The following is a 25,507-nucleotide window of genomic DNA, read 5'->3' on the forward strand; positions in this document are numbered from 1 at the left end:
ATATATTGCCACCAGCTTTCCAAAGTATGTTGTACCAATTTATACCCCAACCAGCCATACTGCAGGTCTTTGGAACTGTCAAGTCATATATTTATGAGCATATGATTGTGCTGAGCAGAAATCTGGATAAATAAAAGCCACTGTTAATTCCTGTGACCTTGCTTTAGTTTTATAGAAACTGAGCTGCATTGGTTGGTTTCAGGGGATCTATGTACATCCTAAAATATGTATAATATTGCATGTATGTATTTGTGCTTAAGCACATTTGGGGGACAGAAGAACCATAGTTTATACCAGATTCTCAAAGATCAGATTTGGAAAAACTGGTGGCAATATATACTAAAGTAAACATAATGCAATACTTTACGCACACCACCCCCACCCCAACAAAAAAAAAAAATTAAAAAGCTTAAGAATCACTGCTTTATGGGAGTCCAACAATCAAGAAACTATTATTACTCAGGAATACTTTGCTTGTTATTAGCAAATACTGTTCCAGGTTGGTGGTGGTCTGTTGACACAGACACACAGTCCAAATAGCCAGGTTTCCTGTGGTTAACAGAGAAGGATTAGCACTCTTGACTACTTAATTTTCCTTTTATTTCTAGTAGGTTAAAATATTTTATTAAAATAGCTTCTGGTGTGGGGGGGGAATAGCTTCATAATGCTTTTCATAATTATATATTTTCAATAACTATATTTTTAGAATAGATTCATTGTGATTATAATTCACATACCATATAGTATACCCATTTAAAGTGAATAGTGGTCAGGCGCAGTGGCTCACGCCTGTAATCCCAGCACTTTGGGAGGCTGAGGTGGGTGAATCGCCTAAGGTCAGGAGTTCAAGACCAGCCTGGCCAATATGGTGAAACCCCATCCCTACTAGAAATACAAAAAGTAGCCGGGCATGGTGGCGGGTGCCTGTAATCCCAGCTACTCCGGAGGCTGAGGCAGGAGAATCGCTTGAACCTGGGAGGCAGAGGTTGTGGTGAGCCGAGATCGCGCCACTGCACTCCACCCGCCTCAGCCTCCTGAAGTGCTGTGATTACAGGCTTAAGGTACTGCGCCCGACCATTTATTGTTATTAACAAATAATATTCCAATGTATGGATATACCATAGTTTATCCATCAGTTGATGGACCTAGTAACTTTTAAATTATGTCTGTATTGAATATAATGTGTCCATAGCAAAATCTATATTTTCCCTCCTAAACCTTCTACTTAAGGCCTCCCGTCTCAGTAAACGATGTTATCATTCACCTAGTTGCTCAGACCAAAAACTCGAAATCATCCTTGAGTCTGCAAATGCTGTTGGTGGTACCTTTAAAATAGATCCCACATCTAGCCATTTTCAACCATCTCCATAGCTACTACACCCTAGTCCAAGTCACTGTCATCTCTTAACTGAACTGTTGTAAAAGCCTAATTGATTTCCTGCTACTACTTCCCCTCTTGGTCCCCATGGAGCAGCGGAAGGATCAGTTTAATACCTAAATCATTTTGTGTCAGTCCCCTGCTCAACACCATCTGATGGGTGCCCATTACACAAGAAATAAAATCCAAGTTCTTACCATGACCTAAGAAGCCAAGAACAATCTCATCCCTGCCTGCATCTCTTCTCTTATTCCGGCTCTTAGCTACATTGACCTTCTCGCTGTTTCTCAAATACACCAAAAATATGCTTTTGCTTTAGGAGCTTTGGATTTGCTGTTCCCTCTGCCTGAACCAGTTTCCCTCCAGATAACTGTTTGGCTCACTCCCCACCCAGATCTCTGCTCAGATACCTCAGGTCTTCCCTAATCACCCGATCTACAGCCCAGAGTGGTGGCTCACACCTGTAATCCCAGCACTTTGGGAGGCAGATGGATCACTTAAGGTCAGGAGTTCAAGACCAGCCTGGCCAACATGGTGAAACCCCATCTCTACTAAAAATAAAAAAATTACTATATATATATACCTCTTCCCACCCAGTCACAAATAGAATAACCTGGGCCCCAGACATTGTGCTAGTTTTTGTGAAACCTCACTCATATTTTACAGGCTGAAAGTTCCACCTTTCCTAATGCTCAGTAATTTAGCTATATCAAGGATAAATGGGCTGGGCAGGGTGACTCATGCCTGTAATCCCAGAACTTTGGGAGGCCCAGATGGGTGGATCACCTGAGGTCAGGAGTTCAAGACCAACCTGGCCAACATGGTGAAACCCCACCTCTACTAAAAAAAAAAAAAAAAATTAGCCAGGCATGGTGGCGCGCACCTGCAATCCCAGCTACTCAGGAGGCTGAGTGAAGGGGTGGCCTGCCCCTCCACACTTGTGGGCATTTCTTGTCGGGTGGAACGAGAGACTTAAGAAAAGAAGGAGACGCAAAGACAAAGTATAGAGAAAGAAAAGTGGGCCCAGGGAACCCGTGCTCAGCATACAGAGGACCCGCGCCGGCACCCGTCTCTGAGTTGCCCTAGTATTTATTGATCATTATCGGGTGTTTCTCGGAGAGGGGGATGTGGCAGGACAATAGGGTAATAATGGAGAGAAGGTCAGCAGGAAAACATGTGAACAAACGTCTCTGCATCATAAACAAGGTAAAGAAAAAAGTACTGTGCTTTTGATGTGCATATACATAAACATCTCAATGCCTTAAAGAGCAGTATTGCTGCCAGCATGTCCCACCTCCAGCCCTAAGGTGGTTTTCCTCTATCTCAGTAGATAGAACATACAATCAGGCTTTACACCAAGACATTGCATTGCCCAGGGACAAGCAGGAGACAGATGCCTTCCTCTTACCTCAACTGCAAAGAGGCCTTCCTTCCTCTTTTACTAATCCTCCTCAGCACAGACCCTTTACGGCTGGGGGATGGTCAGGTCTTTCCCTTCCCACAAGGCCATATTTCAGACTATCACATGGGGAGAAACCTTGGACAATACCTGGCTTTCCTAGGCAGAGGTCCCTGTGGCTTTCCACAGTGTATTGTGTCTCTGGGTACTTGAGATTAGGGAGTGGTGATGAGTCTTAACAAGCATGCTGCCTTCAAGCATTTGTTTAACAAAGCACATCCTGCACAGCCCTTAATCCACTTAACCCTGAGTTGACACAGCACGTGTTTCTGGGAGCACAGGGTTGGGGGTAAGGTTACAGATTAACAGCATCTCAAGGCAGAATAATTTTTCTTAGTACAGAACAAAATGGAGTCTCTTATGTCTACTTCTTTCTACACAGACACAGTAACAGTCTGATCTCTCTTTTCCCCACATTTCCCCATTTTCTTTTTGACAAAACCACCATCGTCATCATGGCTCGTTCTCAATGGTCGCTGTCTCTTCGGAGCTGCTGGGTACACCTGCAGACTAACAACAGACAAAACAGGCACACAAGGATTAATATGAAATTTATAATAGTAGTACTTCCGATGGTCTTAACCCAAGTGACAGGGTTAAGATTTGCGAGGCCATCAGCAACTCCTGCGATTGCCTCAGTTTCTGGTACCAAATTTAAATGGGCTTTTGATGCTTCAAAAATTGGTTCTCTATCTTAAGAGCAGACTCAGACTTAAATAGTAAGAGAATATTAACCCCAGAGGCAACAAAAGAAATTAAATTAGTGGAAGAAAAAATTCAGTCAGCGCAAATAAATAGAATAGATCCCTTAGCCGCACTCCAACTTTTGGATTTTTGCTACTGCACATTCTCCAACAGGCATCATTGTTCAAAATACTGATCTTGTGGAGTGGTCATTCCTTCCTCACAGTACAATTAAGACTTTCACATTGTACTTGGATCAAATAGCTACATTAATTGGTCAGGCAAGATTACAAATAATAAAATTATGTGTAAATGACCCAGACAAAACAGTTGTCCCTTGAACCAAGGAACAAGTTAGACAAGCCTTTATCAATTCTGGTGCATGGCAGATTGGTCTTGCTAATTTTGTGGGAATTATTGATCATCATTACCCAAAAACAAAAATCTTCCAGTTTTTAAAATTGACTACTTGGATTCTACCTAAAATTACCAGACGTGAACCTTTAGAAAATGCTCTGACAGTATTTACTGATGGTTCCAGCAATGGAAAAGCGGCTTACACAGGGCCAAAAGAGCAAGTAATCAAAACTCAATATCAGTCGGCTCGAAGAGCAGAGTTGGTTGCAGTCATTACAGTGTTACAAGATTTTGATTGTACCAGATTCTGCATATGTAGTACCGGCTACAAGGGATGTTGAGACAGCTCTAATCAAATATAGCATGGATGATCAGTTAAACCAGCTATTCAATTTATTACAACAAACTGTAAGAAAAAGAAATTTCCCATTTCATATTACTCATATTCGAGCACACACTAACTTACCATGGCCTTTGACTAAAGCAAATGAACAAGCTGACTGACTGGTATCATCTGCATTCATAAAAGCACAAGAACTTCATGCTTTGACTCATGTAAATGCAGCAGGATTAAAAAACAAATTTGATGTCACATGGAAAAAGGCAAAAGATATTATACAACATTGCACCCAAGTCTTACACCTGCCCACTCAAGAGGCAGGAGTTAATCCCAGAGGTCTGTGTCCTAATGCATTATGGCAAATGGATGTCACGCATGTACCTTCATTTGGAAGATTGTTATATGTTCATGATGTAACAGTTGATACTTATTCACATTTCTTATGGGCAACCTGCCAGATAGGAGAAAGTACTTCCCATGTTAAAAAACATTTATTATCTTGTTTTGCTGTAATGGGAGTTCCAGAAAAAATTAAAACTGACAATGGACAGGATACTGTAGTAAAGCTTTCCAAAAATTCTTAAATCAGTGGAAAATTTCACATACAACAGGAATTCCCTATAATTCCCAAGGACAGGCCATAGTTGAAAGAACTAATAGAACACTCAAAACTCAATTAGTTAAATAAAAAGAAGGGGGAGACAGTAAGGAATGTACCACGCCTCAGATGCAACTTAATCTAGCACTCTATACTTTACATTTTTTAAACATTTATAGAAATCAGACTACTACTTCTGCAGAACAACATCTTACTGGTAAAAAGAACAGCCCACATGAAGGAAAACTGATTTGGTGGAAAGATAATAAAAATAAGACATGGGAAGTAGGGAAGGTGGTAACGTTGGGGAGGGGTTTTACTTGTGTTCCACCAGAAGAAAATCAGCTTCCTGTTTGGATACCTACTAGACATTTGAAATTCTACAATGAACCCATCGGAGATGCAAATAAAAGCACCTCCACGGAGACAGAAACACCGCAATCGAGCACCATCGACTCACAAGATGAACAAAATGGAGTCTCTTATATCTACTTCTTTCTACACAGACACAGTAACAGTCTGATCTCGCTTTCTTTTCCCCACAGCTGAGGCAGGAGAATCACTTGAACCTGGGAGGGGGAGGTTGCAGTGACCCAAGATATCACATCATTGCACTCCAGCCTGGGCAAGAAGAATGAAACTCAGTCTCAAAAAAAAGGATAAATGTATAATTTAAATCAATCATTCCTTTAGCAATCATAGTTTTTACACATTATTCTTAAGCAGAGCTTGGAATTAGAAATAGCTTGATCAGAAAGTATTTCCCAAAAGAATTTTTCATCTTTTAGATATTTCAACTAATCTCTTAAACACATTCATAATGTATTTTCACCATAATTGCCTAAACCTGCATTCAACCAATAGTGTCCATTTTCTTTCTCCACATCACCTAGCATAAATATAACCTGACTTATTTTATATCGCTTTCTTAACCTTTTTTTTTTTTCTTTCTTTCTGAAACAGGGTCTCGCTCTGTTACCTAGGCTGGAGTGCAGTGGTGCAATCATGGCTCACTGCAGCCTCGACCTCTCGGGCTTAAGCCATCCTCGAACCTCAGCCTCCCAAGTAGTTAGGACCACAGAAATGTGCCACCACACCTGGCTAATTTTCTTTCTTTCTTTTCTTTTCTTTTTTTTTTTTTTTTTTTTAGAGAAGGGGTCTTGCCATGTTGCCCAGGCTGGTTTCAAACTCCTGGACTCAACCAACCCTCCTGTCTTGGCCTCCCAAAGTGCTGGGATTATAGGCATGAGGAGCCACTATGCTCAGATTTTTTTTTTTTTTTTTTTTTTTGAGACAGAGTCTCACTTTGTCACCAAGCAGGCTACAGTACAGTGGTGTGATCACAACTCCAACTCCCTGCTCAAGCAATCCTCCCACCTCAGCCTCCCAAGTAGCTGGGCCACAGGCCTGCACCACCATGCCTGGCTAATTATTTTATTTTTTATTGTAGAGATGGGATCTTGTTGTGTTGCCCAGGCTGGTCTCAAACTTCTGGGCTCACATGATTCTCCTGCCTTGGACTCCCAAACTGCTGGGATTATAGGTATGAGCCACCCACCCAGCTACTCCTTTCTTATATCCAACTGAGCTAGTTCTGTCGATCTTTTCTTTTTTTCTTTTCTTTTTTTTTTTTTTTTGATACAGAGTTTCGCTCTTGTTGCCCAGGCTGGAGTGCAGTAGCGAGCGATCTCGGCTCACTGCAACCTCCGCCTCCCGGGTTCAAGCAATTCTCCTGCCTCAGCCTCCCGTAGCTGGGATTACAGGTGCCCTCCACCACGCCTGACTAATTTTTGAATTTTTATTAGAGACGGGGTTTCGCCATGTTGGCCAGGCTGGTCTCGAACTCCTGACCTCAGCTTATCCGCTGTCCTCAGCCTCCCAAAGTGCTAGGATTACAAGCATAAGCCATGGTGCCTGGCCCTCTTAGTTCCCTTATTTTTATGAGTTATGATTTTATCTTTTTGAAATTTACCTTTAACCCTGCACTATTCTGATTACTTGGCTACTTTCCTTAAGCTACATTTAAAGACAGCCCTGACTGCAAAGGAGACAAGGACAGTACAGGACTTGATTACGTTCCTGGTATTCTCAGTTTGGCCCATCAGAGGAATGGTATGTGTTTTAAACCCAGCCATTGGCTGGGCACGGTGGCTCATGCCTGTAATCCCAGCACTTTGGGAGGCCGAGGAGGGTGAATCATTCAAGCCCAGGAGTTCAAGACCAGTCTGGGCAACATAGTGAAAACCTGTCTCTACAAAAAATACAAAAATTGGCCAGGCGTGGTGGCACCCACCTGTGGTCCCATCTATTTGGGAGCCTGATGTGGGAGGATCACCTGAGCCCAAGAGGTAGAGGTTGTGGTGAGCTGAGATCAGACCACTGCACTCCATCCTGGGCAACAGAGCAAGACCCTGTCTCAAAAGAAAAAAAAAAGTTAAACCCAGCCATTTCTGTAGTCTCACAACTTTTTTTTTTTTTTTAAGACAGAGTCTCACTCTGTTGCCCAGGCCGGAGTGCAGTGGCACGATCTCGGCTCACTGCAACCTCTGCCTCCCAGCACTTTTAATTCCAGCTACTTGGGAGGCCAAGGCGTGAGAATCCCTTAAACCGGGGAGGCAGAAGTTGCAGTGAGCCGAGATCATGCCACTGCACTCCAGCCTGAGCAACAGAGTGAAACTGAGACTGTCTCAAAAAAAAGAGAAAGAAGAGAAATTAGAGGCTCCCTTTGTCTTCATAAAACCCCAGTACTCTAGCATGATTATCAAGGCTTCTCAGGACCCCAGCAACGTGAAAAACTTCGTGTTGCTACTTCACACAGGTTCCCGGATCAGCCTTCTTTTCCAACTTTCCTCCGGGAGCTTTTCAAAAATATGTATTTCCAGGCCCCACTGTAGAGATGCTGACTCAATTGGAGTGACATAGGGTCAAGAGTTTCTGTATTTTTATAAAGTTCCCTGGGAGCTTCTAATCAAACAAGTTTGAGAACCAGGGATCCACATGGAGGTTTCTTATGGTTTTGTGTCTTTTCACATGAAGCTCCTTCTGCCTGAAAAAGTCTTCCTCGCCTTCTTTTCTTTTTAATCTGAATTATTACTATACTTCCTTCAAATGTCACATTCTCCTGGAAGCTGCCTTTGATACCCTTTTTCCAGTGTAAACTGTCTTTATCTCCTCACTCACCTGTGAACAACTTGAAAAGACCGTCCATTATCTTTGCATCCACAGTGCCCAGAACAATACCTAGCACATAGTGAATGCTCAGAAAGTTTGTTGGATGAAAGGAGCCTCTTGCTGCACTAGCAGAACCTCATTCCCTCTAGGGAACTCTTGCTACAATTTCCCTCTTCTTTTCCTACTGTCCTCTGTCAGGGGTCAGTCACCCTCTGTCTGACCTTTTATAAGATGAGGTGGTCCTCTAAATTGTCTTCCCTTCCTCTCTCCCCTTGCCAGTCTCCAACCTTCCCATTCATCCTCATAATCCCGGCTTAGTTTCTATCCCATCTGAAATGTTCCGTAACCACCTTGCCCAGAAATGATCCTTTAAACACTGAACATACAAATCATTTGATAAGGGTTGTACAGTTGTTTCTACATAGTATGTGTTGGAGATATACAGCTCATGCCCAAATATGGGTCATGGTCACCCTATCCTAACCTCCTCCCAATTATTATGCTCTAGGACTTCAACATTTGCAGCTTCCCACTTACTTGATTACATGAAGTGACTTTTTTTTTTTTTTGAGACGGAGTTTAGCTGTTGTTGCCCAGGCTGGAGTGCAGTGGCGTGATCTCGGCTCACTGCAACCTCCACTTCCCAGGTTCAAGCGATTCTCCTGCCTCAGCCTCCCAAGCAGCTGGGATTACAGGCATCCACCGTGCCCGGCTAATTTTGTATTTCTAGTAGAGACGGGGTTTCACCATGTTGGCCACGCTGGTTTTGAACCCCTGACCTCAGGTGATCCACCTGCTTTGGCCTCCCAAAGTGCTGGGATTACAGGCGTGAGCCACCATGCCAAGCCATCAAGTGACTTTTTTTTCAGATGGAGTTTTACTCTTGTTGCCCAGGCTGGAGTGCAATGGCTTGATCTTGGCTCACCGCAACCTCTGCCTCCCAGGTTCAAGCAATTCTCCACTTCAGCCTCCCCAGTAGCTGGGATTACAGGCATGCATCTACATGCCCGGCTAATTTTTTTGTATTTCTAGTAGAGACAGGGTTTCTCCATGTGGCCAGGCTGGTCTCGAACTCCTGACCTCGGGTGATCCGCCTGCCTCCGCCTCCCAAAGTGCTGGGATTACAGGCGTGAGCCACCGCATCCGGCCTATCAAGTGACTTTTATAGCCATGCCATATCTGCCATCAATTATCGTTATTATGGGATAAAGCTTAACATAACCTGTAATTTCTCTACCTCCCAAGATATAAACTAACATTTTAGTCTCATTGCAACCTCCTACTCTTCAGCCTCTCTCACTCATTCCCACCAAATCTGTGCTTCATCTGTCTCATGTTCTTCATGAGACAGTTCTTCAACACCTTCCTGTTCTCCTAGTTCATCTGTCTCATTCCATCTTTTGTAAAGAGCCTAGATGCCGTGGTCAGCTATTTCAACAAACTGCAAACCAATCTCTAGACTTCCTTATTGCCCTCCTCCCACTCTTTCCTCTCTACTAGTCCTGTTTTTTCCATTCTAAAGCAGCCAGGAGTTACTGACCAAAGTCACAAAGCCATGCTGATTGGGACTACTATAAATTCTAATCTACTATTTAATCTCAGCTCTTTCTTGCTATTTGGAATCATTGCCATTTTCTATAGAACTATTTCCAACCTCTATTTTTTCCTAGATCCTCTATCTCACCCCCATCCTTTTTATTTTGTTTTTTTTTATTTTTATTTTTTGAGATGCAGTTTCGCTCTTGTTGCCCAGGCTGGAGTGCAATGGCGCAATCTCAGTTCATTGCAACCTCCACCTCCCGGGTTCAAGTGATTCTCCTGCCTCAGCCTCCCAAGTAGCTGGGATTACAGGAGTGAGCCACCACGCCCAGCCATTATTGCCTCTGTAAAGTAAATAATTACATTTTTAGTTTTTCTCTCTCAATCAGCTCACTCCCCTTTTCTTTTCCTTCTTTTTATTTTATTTTTATTTATTTATTTATTTTTGAGATGGAGTCTCACTCTGTCGCCCAGGCTAGAGTGCAGTGGCACGATCTCAGCTCACTGCAACCTCCACCTCCTGGGTTCAAGTGATTCTCCTGCCTCAGCCTCCTGAATAGCTGGGATTACAGGTGCATGCCACCACCCCGGCTAATTTTTTTATTTTTAGTAGAGACAGGGTTTCACCATGTTGGTCAGGCTGGTCTCGAACTCTTGACCTCGTGATCTGCCCACCTCAGCCTCCCAAAGTGCTGGGGTTACAGATGTGAGCCACCACGTCCAGCCTCATTCGCCTTTTCTAAAAACATGCTTGAGTCTTGCCTATTCCCCAAAAGAAAATCTGCTGCTACAGCTCTGCCCTTACCTTGCTTTACTGTTAAATATTGCTACCACTTTTCAATATTGGTACCACCTCCTCGCTCCTTAACGTCTTGCGATTCACCTCTATCACCTCCATCTTTAATTTCTGTATCACATTTAACATTGACAACCTGCCCTCCCTTTCTTCATTTGCTTTCCATGGCTCTTCTCTCTTCTAATTCTCTCCCTAACACTCTGATCATTTGTCTGTATGTCTTTTGCCAACTTTTCCCCACGTTTCTGTCTTGGGAGTTTTTTTTTTTTTTTTTTTTTAAGAGACGGGTTCACTCTGTTGCCCAGGCTGGAGTGCAATGGCACAATCATAGCTCACTGTAACCTCAAACTCTTGGCTTCAGGCGATCCTCTCACCTTGACCATCCAAAGTGTTGGGATTACAGGTATAAGCCACCGCACCTGACTGGAATCTCTTTTTTTCCTACATTCTCCTTTGTGATCCCATCAACTTCCACAACTTTACTTAGATTTACGTGCAAAAGTCCAAAATTTGTACATCTTTAGCCTCTACTTTTCTCCCAAACTCCCACACTTAAATTTCCTAGAACCCTAAAATTTCAGATATGGAGATCTTAGAGGTCATTTATCCTAAGTCTTCACTGCCTGGATGTCGCCACCAAATGGTTCATTCGCTTTTAATAAAGTCCATGTTTTCAGGCCGGGCACGGTGGCTCACGCCTGTAATCCCAGCATTTGGGAGGCCGAGGCAGGCAGGTCACCTGAGTTCAGGAGTTTGACACCAGCCTGGCCAACATGGCGAAACTCTGTCTCTACTAAAAATACAAAAATTAGCCGGGCATGGTGGCGCGCTCCTGTGGTCGGGAGGCTGAGGCAGGAGAATCACTTTAACCCGGGAGGCAGAGGTTGTAGGGAACCGAGATTGTGCTACTGCACTACAGCCTGGGTGACAGAGCGAGATTCCGTCTCAAAAAAAAAAAAAAAGAAAAGTCCATTTTTCCAAAACTGAATGCCTCATTTTCTCTCTGCTTTTCAGTTCCATTCCCAAATTGACTCCTCTTCTTGAATTTATTGTTTCTATAAATAATCACCTTGAGGCACACAGTCTTCTCATTCTCTATTCAATCAGCTGCTAGTCTAGTGGATTGCATTGTCACAGACTCTCTTGGTTAGGTTCACTATTTTCTATTCTTAACTACCACGTTTCTAGGTTAAATCCTAATTATCTCCCACCTAACGTTTGCAGAGGACTCCGCTAGACTGTTCATCTCTGGTAGTTTTCTGCTTAGAATTCTGAGTCTTTTTATTTATTACCACCAAATTATCTCCATAAAGAGCAATTCTTATCTGCCACTCTTTTTTTTTTTTTGAGACGGACTCTCACTCTGTCACCCAGGCTGGAGTTCAGTGGCGAGATGCGATCTCGGTTCACTGCAACCTCAGCCTCCCAGGTAGAAGCGATTCTCCTGCCTCAGGCTCCTGAGTAGCTGGGACTACAGGCGCACGCCACCACGCCTGGCTAATTTTTGTATTTTTAGTGGAGACAGGGTTTCTCCATGTTGACCAGGATGGTTTCTATCGCCTGACTTCATGATCCACCCTCCTAGGCTTCCCAAGGTGCTGGGATTACAGGCGTGGGCCACCGCGCCCAGCCTTGTTTTGTATTTCTAGTAGAGACAGGGTTTCACCATGTTGGCCAGGCTGGTTTCGAACTCCTGACCTCAAGTGATTCGCCCGCCTAGGCCTCCCAGAGTGCTGGCATTACAGGTGTGAGTCACCGCGCCCAGCCAGGCCTGTAAGCTTTCTAAGGGCAGAGACTGCCTTACTATACACGTACCCTCCCAACTAACACAGTACCATCCACATAGACGCCCAGGAAATGCTAAACTGTAATTCTGGATAGGTTAACTAGTATTAACCGTATTTACTACATGTTTACTACATACTTACACTGTCCTCCTTGTTTCAAGGAGCTTAGTCCCCAAGGGATCACCCTGATGGAATATAAAAACTACACATAAAAGTTAAATTACGGAACGTAAGCCATTAGTGTTTTGCAAGACAACTCGGGTTGAGACTCAGTCTCTCTCTCTCTGCCACAGGCCAAGTGACACATAGTAATACCATTGGTACCGTTTTATTTTATTTTTATTTTTCGCGACAAAGTCTCGTCCTGTCGCCCAGGCTGGAGTGCAGTGGCGCGATTTCGGCTCACTGCAACCTCCGCCTGCAGGGCTCAAGCGATTCTCCTGCCTCAGCCTCCCAAGTAATTGGGATTATAAACGCCCGTCACCACGCCCGGCTAATATTTGTATTTTTAGTAGAGACGGGGTTTCACCATGTTGGTCAGGTTGGTCTCTAACTCCTAACCTCAGGTGATTCGCCCACCTCGGCCTCCCAAAGTGCTAGGATTACAGGCGTGAGGCACCGCGCCCGGCCTGTTAGTACTATTTTAAAATCGAATCTGACCTCCAAATCATTTTCTGGAGCTCGATCATTTTCTGCTAACACCGCAAAGCTTAATCCTCTCCACCTGAGAATAAAAGGTTCCATCCTTCCGCTCTCCAGTTTGACGCCCTGCTAAGTCTCTCAGACGCGGGGGGCTGAAGAGAAGGAAGCTGGAGCCCACCAAAGCTGCAAAAATACCACAGCCAGCAGCCCCGCCCCCGATATCTCCCACAGGCTTCCAATTGGTCCTTGTGGCTCACTCTCTTTCCAGGTTGGTGTTCCAGCTTGCCGGTCGCCTCTATAGAGCCCACCTTTAGACGGCGACTATTGGTAGATCGTTACGTCATTGCCCTACCTAGCTCACTCTCACTGGCTCTCATAGGAAGGGGCGGTCGCAACGTCACGGGCAAGGGCCGCCATTTTGACTGAGCAACCCTAGTGACAGGAGCCGAAGCAGCAGCGCAGGTTGTCCCCGTTTCCCCTCCCCCTTCCCTTCTCCGGTTGCCTTCCCGGGCCCCTTACACTCCACAGTCCCGGTCCCGCCATGTCCCAGAAACAAGAAGAAGAGAACCCTGCGGAGGAGACCGGCGAGGAGAAGCAGGTGAAGTGGAGGGGGTGCGGGCGGGCGGACGGGCGGGCGAGCTGGGGAGACCGTGATGGGGCGGGAGACGGTCTCCCACCAGTGCGGATTGGTCGCCATGGTCTCAGGCTCCGCAGGGGTTGGCCACTTTTTGCGTCACGCGGGGTGAGCTTCAACACGACCTGCTGCTTTGGCGCTGGTTAGTTGGGTCGTTTGTCACTCAGTAGTGTACTCTTCCTGATTGGCCAATAGGCCTACCGCTCATACCTTGGACGCTGTGCTATAATTGGCCGAGCATGGACGCAGGGCGGGTGGTTGGAAAGACGGTGAATGGAAAGGGGATGGCTGGTGGTCTTGGGTGTGATGTGTGTTATTTGGTTTGTAGAGGTAAGTGACCCAGCAACCGGGCTGGGGCCCGCAGCCTCAATCCGCAAAGATAGGGGTCGAGGTAAAGACGTTTAAAAAAAACCAGTATTGGGGGAGGGGATAAGTGTAATTATTATAATGGCTAGTTTAAGGCGGCAGCTTTCTCAAGAGACCTATTTTAGTAGCTAAGGATGGTCTATTGCTCGCTTTCAATGAGGAACCAACAAGATTGAAGAGGGCTAGAGTTCCAAACAGAATCATGGTGATTAAACTTGGAAAAGACGCCGACAGGGTCGTGAGAAAGACACTACTCTCTTCCCCTAGACTTCAAGGCAGGGACTTAGTGCACCTGCGATTCCGTGATGGAAACACTAACGCCAAATAAACCGCTTATTGGGGTTTGTATTTGACTTTTAAAATTTAGTACTGGGTTCAGGTACTCATTAAATACACTTGATGTTATATCTGTGCGTAATTTTCAAGAGAAAGGAATATAATTCCACTAAAAAGAGCCATACGTTGACTTCATATCTTTTCAAAAAGTCACTAAAGGGCAGCAGGGACCACAAGAAACAAAAAGATTGACTACAGTAGTGAGAGCCCCTGCACCACCAGGGTAGGTATTGATTTTTTTGATGAAAGCTGATGGGTAAATACTAGTGAGCCTACTGTATCTTTGTTTTCCTGAGGTTAAAAACAGTATCATTTTCCTGTTTATCAGCTTGCTACCATAATATTTGTGGAAATGTTGAAGCAAGGCTGTGCCATTACTCAGGTGGAGATCTTTGGAGAAGGCCACATAGCTAGCCGCCTCCACAGGGAGACCTAACAGGTGGCTTAGACCTTGAATAAGGAAGAAACTGCCTTGTCGTGTAGCAATTTTAAAAAAGAAAGAAAAAATGAATAAGGAAACATTTAGCAAACTATTTTTTGTTGTTGTAGAGACGGGGTTTCAACATATTGTCCAGGCGGGTAGTGAATTCATGAGCTCAAGTGATGCACCCGCCTCAGCCTCCCAAAGTGCTGGGATTACAGGCATGAGTCACTGCTCCCAGCCCAAAACTATTTTTTTTTTAATTTCTCATGTGACATGTAGGAAAACCTAGGGAACCCTGCTACTCATCCTCTACCACCAGAAGCCCTGCTAGCTCTTTTTTCTCTTTGTCTTTCTTAGCATTTGTGCTGAGTGATATGGCCCACTCTGTGATTAAAGTATTGTGTTTAGTATTACCTTTAGCCCAATACGCACAGGTCCCTGGCTGGTTCCTTGGGTGGAGTGTGAGAAGCAGCTTGTCTTTTTCTTCTCACAATAGTCACCTTGAGCTTTAGGGATTTTAACAAAGGTCTAGCTTTAACAGCAGAGTAGAGATAGCATATTTACAAGTGGGTGGATCTCCAGGAGAAGTTGATAGTATAGTTGTTATCAGATGTGAGAAGCAGTTGTTTCTCAGTCTTTAATTTTATTTGGCTCATTTGTTTTCTCCAGGACACGCAGGAGAAAGAAGGTATTCTCCCTGAGAGAGCTGAAGAGGCAAAGCTAAAGGCCAAATACCCAAGCCTAGGACAAAAGCCTGGAGGCTCCGACTTCCTCATGAAGAGACTCCAGAAAGGGGTATGGGGCGTAGTCTCTTACCCTCTTTCTTTGGAGCCAAAGGGGGTTCTTGGAATGAAGTCTGTAGAGGTTCTACTGGATCCTTTTCTGGAGGTTTTGTTGTTGAACAGAAGTAGAGGCGAATTTGAAATTTGAAAAGAGCAAGTCAAATTAATGTAAATCCCTGATGTGGTATCAATTCCCTCCTGATTTTCCATGTAGGAAATTAAGGCCTAAATTGGAGCATTTGGGTGTGTGGGGAAATGAGGGAAAGATGTTAGAAACTGAAATGCAGACTGCCCCCAGGCATTTGCCTGTTTGAATGTTGGAGATTTTAGGATTGTGCACTTTTTAAGCATTAGAGATAAATTTTGGGATGCATCATTTCAGAAGAAGATCGAACCATCTCTCCTACAGAAATAAATCCTCAACTTGAAATGAATCAGTTTCTTCATACCCTTGAAGTGAGCACCAGCCATTAATTATACTCCTGCAACAAATGTATTTTTCTTGTTCAGAGGGGTCCTCCTCACCAAGAGAGAGTCTACTTTCATAGCCATGTAGCTCCTGATCAGCTTTTAGTTCCCAGAGGTACCTAAAGCTGACTGAGGGATTATATTATCTTTTTTTAAAAAAAAATTTGGCCAGGCGCGGTGGCTCACGCCTGTAATCCCAGCACTTTGGGAGGCCAAGGCGGGCGGATCACGAGGTCAGGAGATCCAAGACCAGAGTGAAACCCCGTCTCTATTAATAATACAAAAACTTAGCCGGGCGTGGTGGTGGGCGCCTGTAGTCCCAGCTACTCGGGAGGCTGAAGCAGGAGAATGGCGTGAACCCGGGAGGCAGAGCTTGCAGTGAGCCGAGATCGCGCCACTGCACTCCAGTCTGGGCGACATAGCGAGATTCCATCTCAAAAAAAAAAAAATTTTATTTCCCTTACTCTCCTCTGCAATGACTGTAGGATTATAAGTCATTACATTGGAGTGTGCTTCTCTGTGTGGATGAAATGGAGGGTGAAACATCCCTGTGGAGGATCCCAGTTATTGAGTCTTAGTCACAGATGATAATGTGATGCTGATTTGCATTTACCTTGCTGGAGGCAAGGCAGGCGTGGGCAGGCTGTCACAGTCGTGGAACATGTGTGGGAGCTGTGAGAGTCAGAAGGAAAATACATTATCCTCATGAACAGGCCCAGTTTCTATTCCTGGTCTAGGAGAATAATCATTTTGAGGTTGTTGGCTTGTGGTTGATCTCCTGGTGGCTAGGATAGCCCCATATTTATCCTTCTCTATATCTTATTCATTTCTGTTTCTGCAGTTCCAGGCCATTGCCCTGTACCCAGTAAGGTCCTCAGTTACCCTTTATGAACAAGTGATTTTGGTTGAACGATCCTATACTGAGTGGAGTACAAAGGATGGCAGGGGCTATCCCTTGACTCCAAAACCGTATACTCTAGCTGGGAAATTGCTTACGTACCTGAAAAAGTCAGAACACACTGGGGAGAAGACATAAGTACATGTAATTAATGTTAAACTGTGTATGCATGAGGTTAATCAGGGAAGACTTCTTGAAAGATCTGAGTGTGCATGAGGGTTTATAATGGATGTGAGATGTGAGTCTCCTTGTTTTTGAGGAAGGCCAGAGTGCCTCACTCACCTAAACCTCCCTCTTATCTCTTAGCAAAAGTACTTTGACTCAGGAGACTACAACATGGCCAAAGCCAAGATGAAGAATAAGCAGCTGCCAAGTGCAGGACCAGACAAGAACCTGGTGACTGGTGATCACATCCCCACCCCACAGGATCTGCCCCAGAGAAAGTCCTCGCTCGTCACCAGCAAGCTTGCGGGGTAACCTGAGCCCCCCTCTCCTCCCCTTCCTCAACCACTGGACTTTTATATATTATAGGCAGGGATGAAATGGGCACCTAGTCAGATCTTCTCAGCTTGCTAGCCAGAAATGACTGTGATTCTGCTGGGGGCTGCTGAGAAGGTAATGTAGGTTGAAAAGGGGCTCTAAGTTTATTTATTTCGTTAGATTGACACTTCCACACACTCCCTGTAGTCCAGGTAGGGCCCAGAAATAGGAAAGGCTAGGATTGGATAATGCTGCAAATGCTTTTTTTGTGTGAGAAACTGGAGAGGTGTGATTTCTCCTTTTGGGAGAGAATGTCCCAAAATTGATTAGGCTGAGCCTTGGGAATAATTTGGCAGGTTTAACATCCCGAGGCTAACCTAACATAGTTGGCAAAGGTAGATTGAATGAGACATGTTTTCTGTGCTTCTAAGTGTTCTGTCCCTTAGGCTGCTATTGCTTCATGTTTCCATTATGGCAGGTTTAGAGAATCCTTAAAAAGAAAAATTGACTTGCTTGCCTACAACTACAGTTCCCCCTTAGCCTCCATTACTTAGTATCTCTTACAGTTTGCTCTGGCTCTCAAATAATATAAAGATTGATGAACATTATTCACAGAAAATGGGCACCTTCTCTCTCTTTTCCAGCATGTTGCTTTTGAAAGTATCATGGGATAGTGGGACGAGCACTGGTTTAGGAGTCAAGATATCTGGGTTCTCACTCTACTCGGTCCCAGCAGAGCTGTTGTATAACCTTGGTTAAGTCATTTAGCCATCTCTGGATTTCTATTTCCTCATCTGTAAAATAGAGTTAAATGTATGTAAGATTGATTCTGATTCTGAAGTCATAACTGCCAGCAGAAAAACTCCGTACTGTTCATTGTAAAACTAAAAGTGAGGAAGGCTCGTGGGTGGTGAACCTCTGCTCTGTAATACTGGGAAAGTACTACAGAGGGGAACCATTTGAGGGATACATGAGGAGAGAGTAAATTGAGGTTTGGGGATTATAAATTCAGGCAAGAGAACCTTATAGATACCACAGTCTTGAGGGTCAAAAAAAAAAATACTTAGGAAGCTAGCCATGGAACCTTCTTGCCTCTGACCCAGCCCACTTTCCCAGCCTACCTCTGGGCCTTAGCTGCTAAAAAGCTTCTCTGGCAGCGGAGCTGCAGGCCTGAGGAAACATGCTCAGTCATGCACATATGTTGACCCATGTTTCAGATGCAGTCTGATGTCAGGTATATTGTTAGGGAAAGAAGAAGGGTAAACTGAGCTAGCCCCTGGGGCTGAGTACTCTTGCAGGGCTGGAGGAGCAGGTTCTTAGAAGATGATTCACCTTGGAGGAAGCTGGGGAAAGTGGTTAGGGAGGGAGAGGAGGAAGACTGAGAAATCTCTGCATTCCCAGAACTCAGCAACCCAGCTCTTTTATGATGAGGAGAGGTAGCCATGCTGACTCATGAACAGGTGGAGGAAAGGGGTTGCAGGTGACCAGCATCTTCAATCTAGTTATCACCAGCTTGGCTAGAATCTTATTGAACGCAACTTGCTAGTTATGACAGTGAGGGCCAGGGTGAGAACTAATGTTCTAGAGAGCAAGATTCTGTAATCCTCTTGCCCTCTCACATCACAAATTCTGATATGCCAAACATTTGGCCAAATGAGAATGACTGATAGACTTGCTGATGTGCATGTGGGGGGATGAGGTGTGTATATACTTTTCTCCTGACTGGCCATTTAGTGTTCAGGCTGTCATTCAAATTGGATAGGAAAAAGTTGGTGAGGAAGGAATGGAGAGAGCAGGATCCCTGGACTCCCTGGTCCCCAAACTCCTTGACTGTCACTTGTAATTGTATATAATTTTTGTGTTTCTTGCTCCATTTCCTCATGCTTTCATCCTTAAAGTCCATGTGGGAAGGGGAAAATGCTGAACACCATTGTATAGTTTCTTCAACTGTCCCAGCCATGTTGTACATAGATATGTCATGTTATTATATATATAAATATATATATAATTTTGTACGTTTTCTTCATCTCCGATCTTCTCGAATTCTGTACTTTTTTTCTTTTCTGTCTGAGCTGCCTTCTCTATCATTCAGCTTGAGTCCTCAAGACTACTGGTCACAATGAGTCTGATTTTTAGGAAGGAATAGGAGGAGCAGGGAAATCAGAAAAACTGTTGGTCTCACTCTGTCTCTCTACCTGGTCATCTTCAAGGCTAAGAAAACAAAGAAACAAGCTACATTCTGTATTTGCCAGTTGCCACAGCATGAAGTACATAGCTTCCTTAGCAAGGAGTGGTCATTCCAAAATGCAAATGCAAATTGCTTTGATTAAACCTAGATTATTAAATCCATTCAGAACAGCATGTGTGTGGTCTGGTTCTGGCCTCCACACAGTCACCACCTCATCACTGTGCTACCTCAGTCTTTGCAAGTAGCTGTGGCCATGCCTCTGAAACAGCCTGCTCAGAGCCAGGCAGCTTACCCACCTGGAAACCTCCAGTTATTTTGATCTTATCTAAAGAATTGTTTTTCTATGTTTGTTATCCATGGATATCCCAGAAAGGCAGATAACGTTTCGTGGATAGGAAAAGACTGAAATTCTATTTTTTGATTTTTTTTTGCAACTCCCTTATGGATAGGATTGAGACAAGCCAGGTAGCCTAATGGTTGTTAAATGTGGAGGAATCATAGGGTAGAGACTGGGTTGGAGTTCAGGGTTTTTTCCCCTATTACTTGACAGTGTTTTTTTTTTTTTTTCTTCTGTGTTCGTCCACAGTGGCCAAGTTGAATGATGCTGCCCGGGGCTCCGCCAGATCCTGAGACGCTTCCGCCCCCCGCCCCACCCGGGTCCTGTGCTGGCTCCTGCCCCTTCCTGCTTTTGCAGCCAGGGGTCAGAAGGTGGCTCGGGTACGGGCTGGAGAGGCAGAAGCCCTTGCCTGTTGGTGTCCCAGCACATGGAGCCCCTTGGGCTGAGCACCAAGACCTTGAACCTTTTTTGTTTTACCTTTTTTCCAAATAACAGTTGGGAGAAATCTCAGTGAAATTCTGGGGGTGGGGGTGGGGTTGAAAGGGTGGGGTGGGAGATACGGAGGAGTATGAATTAGGGCTTGGAGTTGGTAAAAACATTCCTGACTATCCTTCTTCTTAACCCACGTGGCTGATGTGGGGTAGGTGTAAGGGGAAGGAAGTGGAGTAGCCTAATGAAAAGGGGTTCTAGTTGAGCTCTGTAGATAAATGCCTTGTTTCAGTGTGGTTGGAGACCTGGTGTCACATAAAAGAAACTCCATCCACACAGACAGATGCAAACAGCTCCTCTGGTTCTGCAGAGCTAGTTGATAACTCAACATTAATCATTTTAAAAAGTACTGTCCTTGAAATAGATTTGCTGTGGGGAGAAGAGCAGTGAGTGTGGGAGAAAGGAGCTGTGAGCATGGGGAACCCCACAGAGCCCAAAGGACTTTTTCAGTATTCGAAATAAACAAAACAAAAATCCGTGAAAAAACCCAACCCAGAAATACTCTGAAGCAGTTGGTGTCTTTTATTGGGGTTTGGGAGGGGAAGAAAACAATACTGAAGACATTGTTAATGTGAGATGCGGCTGAGTTCCCCAATACCATCACTTAGGGAAAGGGAGCAGGAATGTTGGCATAAACCTTGCCCATCCCTTTGTTTCTGTAACTAATGTAGAAGATGCATCAACCTCAGTTTGTGGCTCACAAGATGAGGCATTTAAGGTATTTGATCTAAATGGTTTCTTGACACCTAAGCCTAGTCCAGGCTTAGCAAAAAAGGAGGCCCATTCTCCTTTTTCTCTCTGTCTTCCATTCCTTTTCAAGTTCCCATGTTCGTGAGGGAGAAATGTGACAAACCAAAAGAAATATATTATTTCTTTGTAATAAGCCAAAAGAAACTCAAGTCTTTCTGCTGGTGGCCAGCAGGAGGCAGAGTGATTTCTTTCCTCATGATGTGCCAATCTGCATTGCTGGAAACCTGCTACTGAAAGAAGTTAAAAGCTGCCTGTGAATGTAATGTACAAAAGAAAGGTTACCAAAGGAGAAACAAACTCCAGCGGGTATACGGTGGCTCACACCTGTAATCCCAGCACTTTGGGAGGCCAAGGTGGGTGGATCACTTGAGGTCAGGAGTTTGAGACCAGCCTAGCCAACATAGTGAAACCCCCTCTCTACTAAAAATACAAAAATCAGCCGGGCGTGGTGGCACATGCCTATAATCCCACTTACTTGGGAGGCTGAGGCAGGAGAATCACTTGAACCCAGGAGGCAGAGTTTGCAGTGAGCCGAGATTCCCTGGTTTGTGTTTGCTAGCTGGGGAATGAGGTGAGGTCTGTGAGGCTGAATGTGGGATCATTCAATTTCTTTCCTTTTTTTTTTTGAGGCAGGATCTTGCTCAGTCACTCAGAATGGAGTGAAGGGTGCAAACACTCACTGTAGCCTCAACCTCCTGGGCTTAAGTAATCTTCCCATCTCAGCCTCCCAAGTAGCTGGGATTACAAGCACACGCCACCACACCTGGCTAATTATTTTTTGTAGAGATGAGGATTCACCATGTTGTCCAGGTGAGTCTCAGAACACAGGCTTAAGCACTCCTCCCATCTCAGCCTCCCAAAGTGCTGGGATTACAGGAATAAGCCACTGCGCCTGGCTGAGAATATATTTTATTCCTTTCTTTTGTAGACAGGATCTCGTTTTGTTGTGTAGGCTGCTCCTGAACTCCTGGCCTCAAGCAGTCTTTCCACCTCAGCCTCCCAAAGTGCAGGGATTACAGTTGTGAGCCACTACACCCAGCAGTTAGTGCAATTTCATTTTAATACAAGTGAGGAAGTTAAGGTATAGAGATAAGTTACTTGTAAAGTAGAAAAGCTAGTTAGCTGAAGAGCTTGAGTTAGTATCTTAGGCTTTTATATTATTTCTTCCCACTATTCCTGGCTTCCCTGGTCCTCAATTTTAATTTGTGGCCTTAAGAAGCCTGGGGTGCCAAAAATGTTTGGGACTATCTGTATTTCATGTTACTCCTTAGCCTTTTTTTTTTCCTTTTAGTTCTTCACCACTGCACACTTGGCAGGATGTATTTCATTTTAAAACTTGCCAGTTCATCTCCTTCACTCCCATGCTATAGGGCTAGGCAAGCAAAGCAGACTGATTCTGCAATGCTTCTAATAGTTATTCCTGCTCATTATTTTAGCTAGATGTATTCTAAAGTCTTTATCCCAAAGAGTTGAATCAAAGGTTCTTCCACTCCTCCAACATGATTGTGCTGACAAGCCTCTAAGCTGAGCCATCTAATATACAGGGTGGCAGGGATGAAGTCACCATTACTGTCCAACAGTTTTTATTTTAAGCTGGTGTGGGCTGGGCATATCAAAGACAGGCAAAGAAAAATAACTTGGAGAGTTGCCATTGAGGATATATCCACAGTGAGCCAACAGCACCCACACAAGCAGCCCTCGTCTGTATAATGCCCTCTACTGGGTCTTGAGGGAGATTAAAAAGAAAGATCTGTTCCACCCTGGGGAACCTGAGATATGACAGTAGCACACAAATATAGGCAGATTTATAGTTCTGAGCAGAGTTCCAATAGCTAAGCTAAGGGAAGGAGAGTCAGGAGATAAGCTGTTAGCTGAATTTTATTAAAGACAGATGACTTTACTAGTAAAGATAAGGTGGGACCTCCCATGGTTGGGCTGCAATATTTTAAGTCCCAAGTGACTGTTGAATACTCGCTTTGCAGTTGGAAAAATAAGCTGGTTTTGGCCAGATAAACAGTGTAAGAGGTCATTTCTGCTCTAGAGGAACATGTAACCTAATTGAGACACTAATACATATAATGCAAGATAGCATATGGTTAGTCAGGTAGTAGAATTCTGAGAAGAGAAAATCTGACTGGACTCATTAGGTAAACACAAGTGGTGGAAATGGAAATTTAACTGGGCCTTGAAAGGTGGGTAGTATTTAAACAGTCCAGTTACTTAATAAGTGTCCACAATATGCCTGGCATTGTGCTAAAATACAAGGTAAATGGTATGTGGCTGCCTCTTTCAAGGAGATTACATTGTAGTGACCTACACATGAAGAAATCATATTACAGTGTTAAACTTGCAGCAGTGGTGGTCTAGCTATACATAGGAATAGGGACAAGTAATTAATTAATAATAGTTGCTTTTTTTTTTTTTTTTTTTTTTTCCTGAGAATCTCACTTCGTCACCCAGGCTGGAGTGTAGTGGTGTGATCTTGGCTCACTGGAACCTCCACTTCTGGGTTCAAGTGATTCTGCCTCAGCCTACCAAATAGCTGGGATTAGAGATTGTGCCATCATGCCCCACTAATTTTTGTGTTTTTGGTAGAGATGGTGTATCACCATGTTGGCCAGGCCAGTCTTGAACTGCTCATCTCAAGTGATCCACCCACCTTGGCCTCCCAAAGTGCTGGGATTGCAGGCTTGAGCCATTGCTCCTGGCCTGTTTGGTTTTTTTTTTTCTTTTTGTGACAGAGTCTCACTCTTGTAGCCCAGGCTGGAGTGCAGTAGCGAGATCTTGACTCACTGCAACTTCCGCCTCCTGGGTTCAAGCTATTCTCCTGCCTCAGCCACCTGAGTAGCTGGGATTACAGGTGACTGCCACCATGCCTGGCTAATTTTTGTACTTTTAGTAGAGACGGGGTTTCGCCATGTTGCCCAGGCTGGTCTTGAACTCCTGACCTCAGGTGATCCACCTGCCTCAGCCTCCCAAAGTGCTAGGATTACAGGTGTGAGCCACTGTGCCCGGCCATGGTTTTTTGTTTTTGTTTTTTGTTTTGTTTTTGTTTTTGTTTTGAGGCAAGGTCTTGCTCTGTTGCCCAAGCTAGAGTGCAGTGGTGTGATCTCAGCTCACTGCAACCTCCACCTTTTGTGTTCAAGCGATTCTCGTGCCTCAGCCTACCAAGTACCTGGGACTACAGCCGCGCACCACCATGCCCGGCTAATTTTTGTATTTTTAGTAGAGACGGAGTTTTGCCATGTTGGCCAGGCTGGTCTTGAACTCCTGACCTCAAGTGATCTGCCCGCCTTGACCTCCCAAAGTGCTGGGATTACAGGCATGAGCCACCGCACCTGGCCTTTTTTTTTTTTTTTTTTTTTTTTTTGATACAGGGTCTCTATCCCCCAGGCTGGAATGCTGGAATGCAGTGGTGTAATCATGGCTCACTACAGTCTCAACTTTCTGGGCTCAAGTGATCCTCCCACCTCAGCCTCTTGAGTAGCTGGGACTATAGGCTCAAGCCACTGTGCCCAGCTAATTTTTGTATTTTTTGTAGAGACAGGGTTTTGCTATGTTGCCTAGGCTGGTTTTGAACCCCTGAACTGAGTTCAAGTGATGTGCCCTCATCGCCTCCCGAAGTGCTGAGATTACAGGTGTGAGCTGCCACGGGGGCCTAGTATTTTGAGTACTTAATATGTGTCAAGCCCCATGCTAAGTGCTTACTTTACATCTCATTTAATCCTTACAACAATTTTATGAAGTATATACTCTTAGTATGTCCATTCTACAGATGATAAAACTAAGACAAAATAACTTGCCCAAGCCCTAAGTTACACAGTTTCTGAGAGCAGTGACAGGATTTACTCCACTGCCTGCAGAGGGATAGGGAAAAGAATGGTCAGGAAAGGTTTCATGGAGAAAGTTCTGAAGGATGAGCAGGATTTCTCCAGAAGGGTAAGGTGAAGGGGCATTTTGGTGGAGGGACCAACAAGTAGAGAAGGATGAGAAGGATGGACTCTTTGGTGTTTCTATAGTGGCAGTATCAAGTGAGTCCTGGAGAGTGTCTGGAGACCTGGCCAGGAAGGTAGACAGGAGTCATGTTAGTAGAGGATATGATACGCAGGCAGGCCTACATTACAAACAAGGGATATAGTCAGATTTGTGTTTTAGATAGGTTGCTGCCAAATTGTGTGGAAAAGGTATTTAAAGGGGGATGGATTTAGTGATGGACTGGTTCTAGCATTAGGCTGCCTGGTGTTAAATCCTGATTTTGGCTGGGCACGGTGGCTCACACCTGTACTTTCAGCACTTTGGGAGGCCGAGGCAGGTGGATCCCCTGAGGTCAGAAGTTCGAGACCATGGCTAGGTGTGGTGGCTCACGCCTGTAATCCCAGCACTTTGGGAGGCAGAGGTGGGCGGATCACGAGGTCAGGAGATTGAGACCATTCTGGCTAACACGGTGAAACCCCGTCTCTACTAAAAATACAAAAAATTAGCCGGGCGTGGTTGCAGGCGCCTGTAGTCCCAGCTACTCGGGAGGCTGAGGCAGGAGAATGGCCTGAACCCAGGAGGCGAAGCTTGCAGTGAGCCGAGATCACGCCACTACACTTCAGCCTGGG

The 25,507-nt window shown here is 44.6% G+C and overlaps 1 protein-coding gene across 1 annotated transcript; it reads left to right on the forward strand.

The window, feature by feature from the left end:
• Positions 1-13,132: 13,132 nt before the first annotated feature.
• Positions 13,133-20,652, forward strand: ENSA (endosulfine alpha). Its single transcript, XM_054474525.2, has 4 exons — positions 13,133-13,349; positions 15,181-15,306; positions 16,966-17,132; positions 19,914-20,652. Exons 1-4 carry the CDS (start codon positions 13,293-13,295, stop codon positions 19,927-19,929), a joined length of 366 nt encoding a protein of 121 aa, XP_054330500.1. The 5' UTR covers positions 13,133-13,292; the 3' UTR covers positions 19,930-20,652.
• Positions 20,653-25,507: the final 4,855 nt, after the last annotated feature.

The sequence above is a fragment of the Pongo pygmaeus genome, chromosome 1 (genome assembly GCF_028885625.2).
Source record: "Pongo pygmaeus isolate AG05252 chromosome 1, NHGRI_mPonPyg2-v2.0_pri, whole genome shotgun sequence".
In the NCBI taxonomy this organism is placed as follows: domain Eukaryota; kingdom Metazoa; phylum Chordata; class Mammalia; order Primates; family Hominidae; genus Pongo; species Pongo pygmaeus.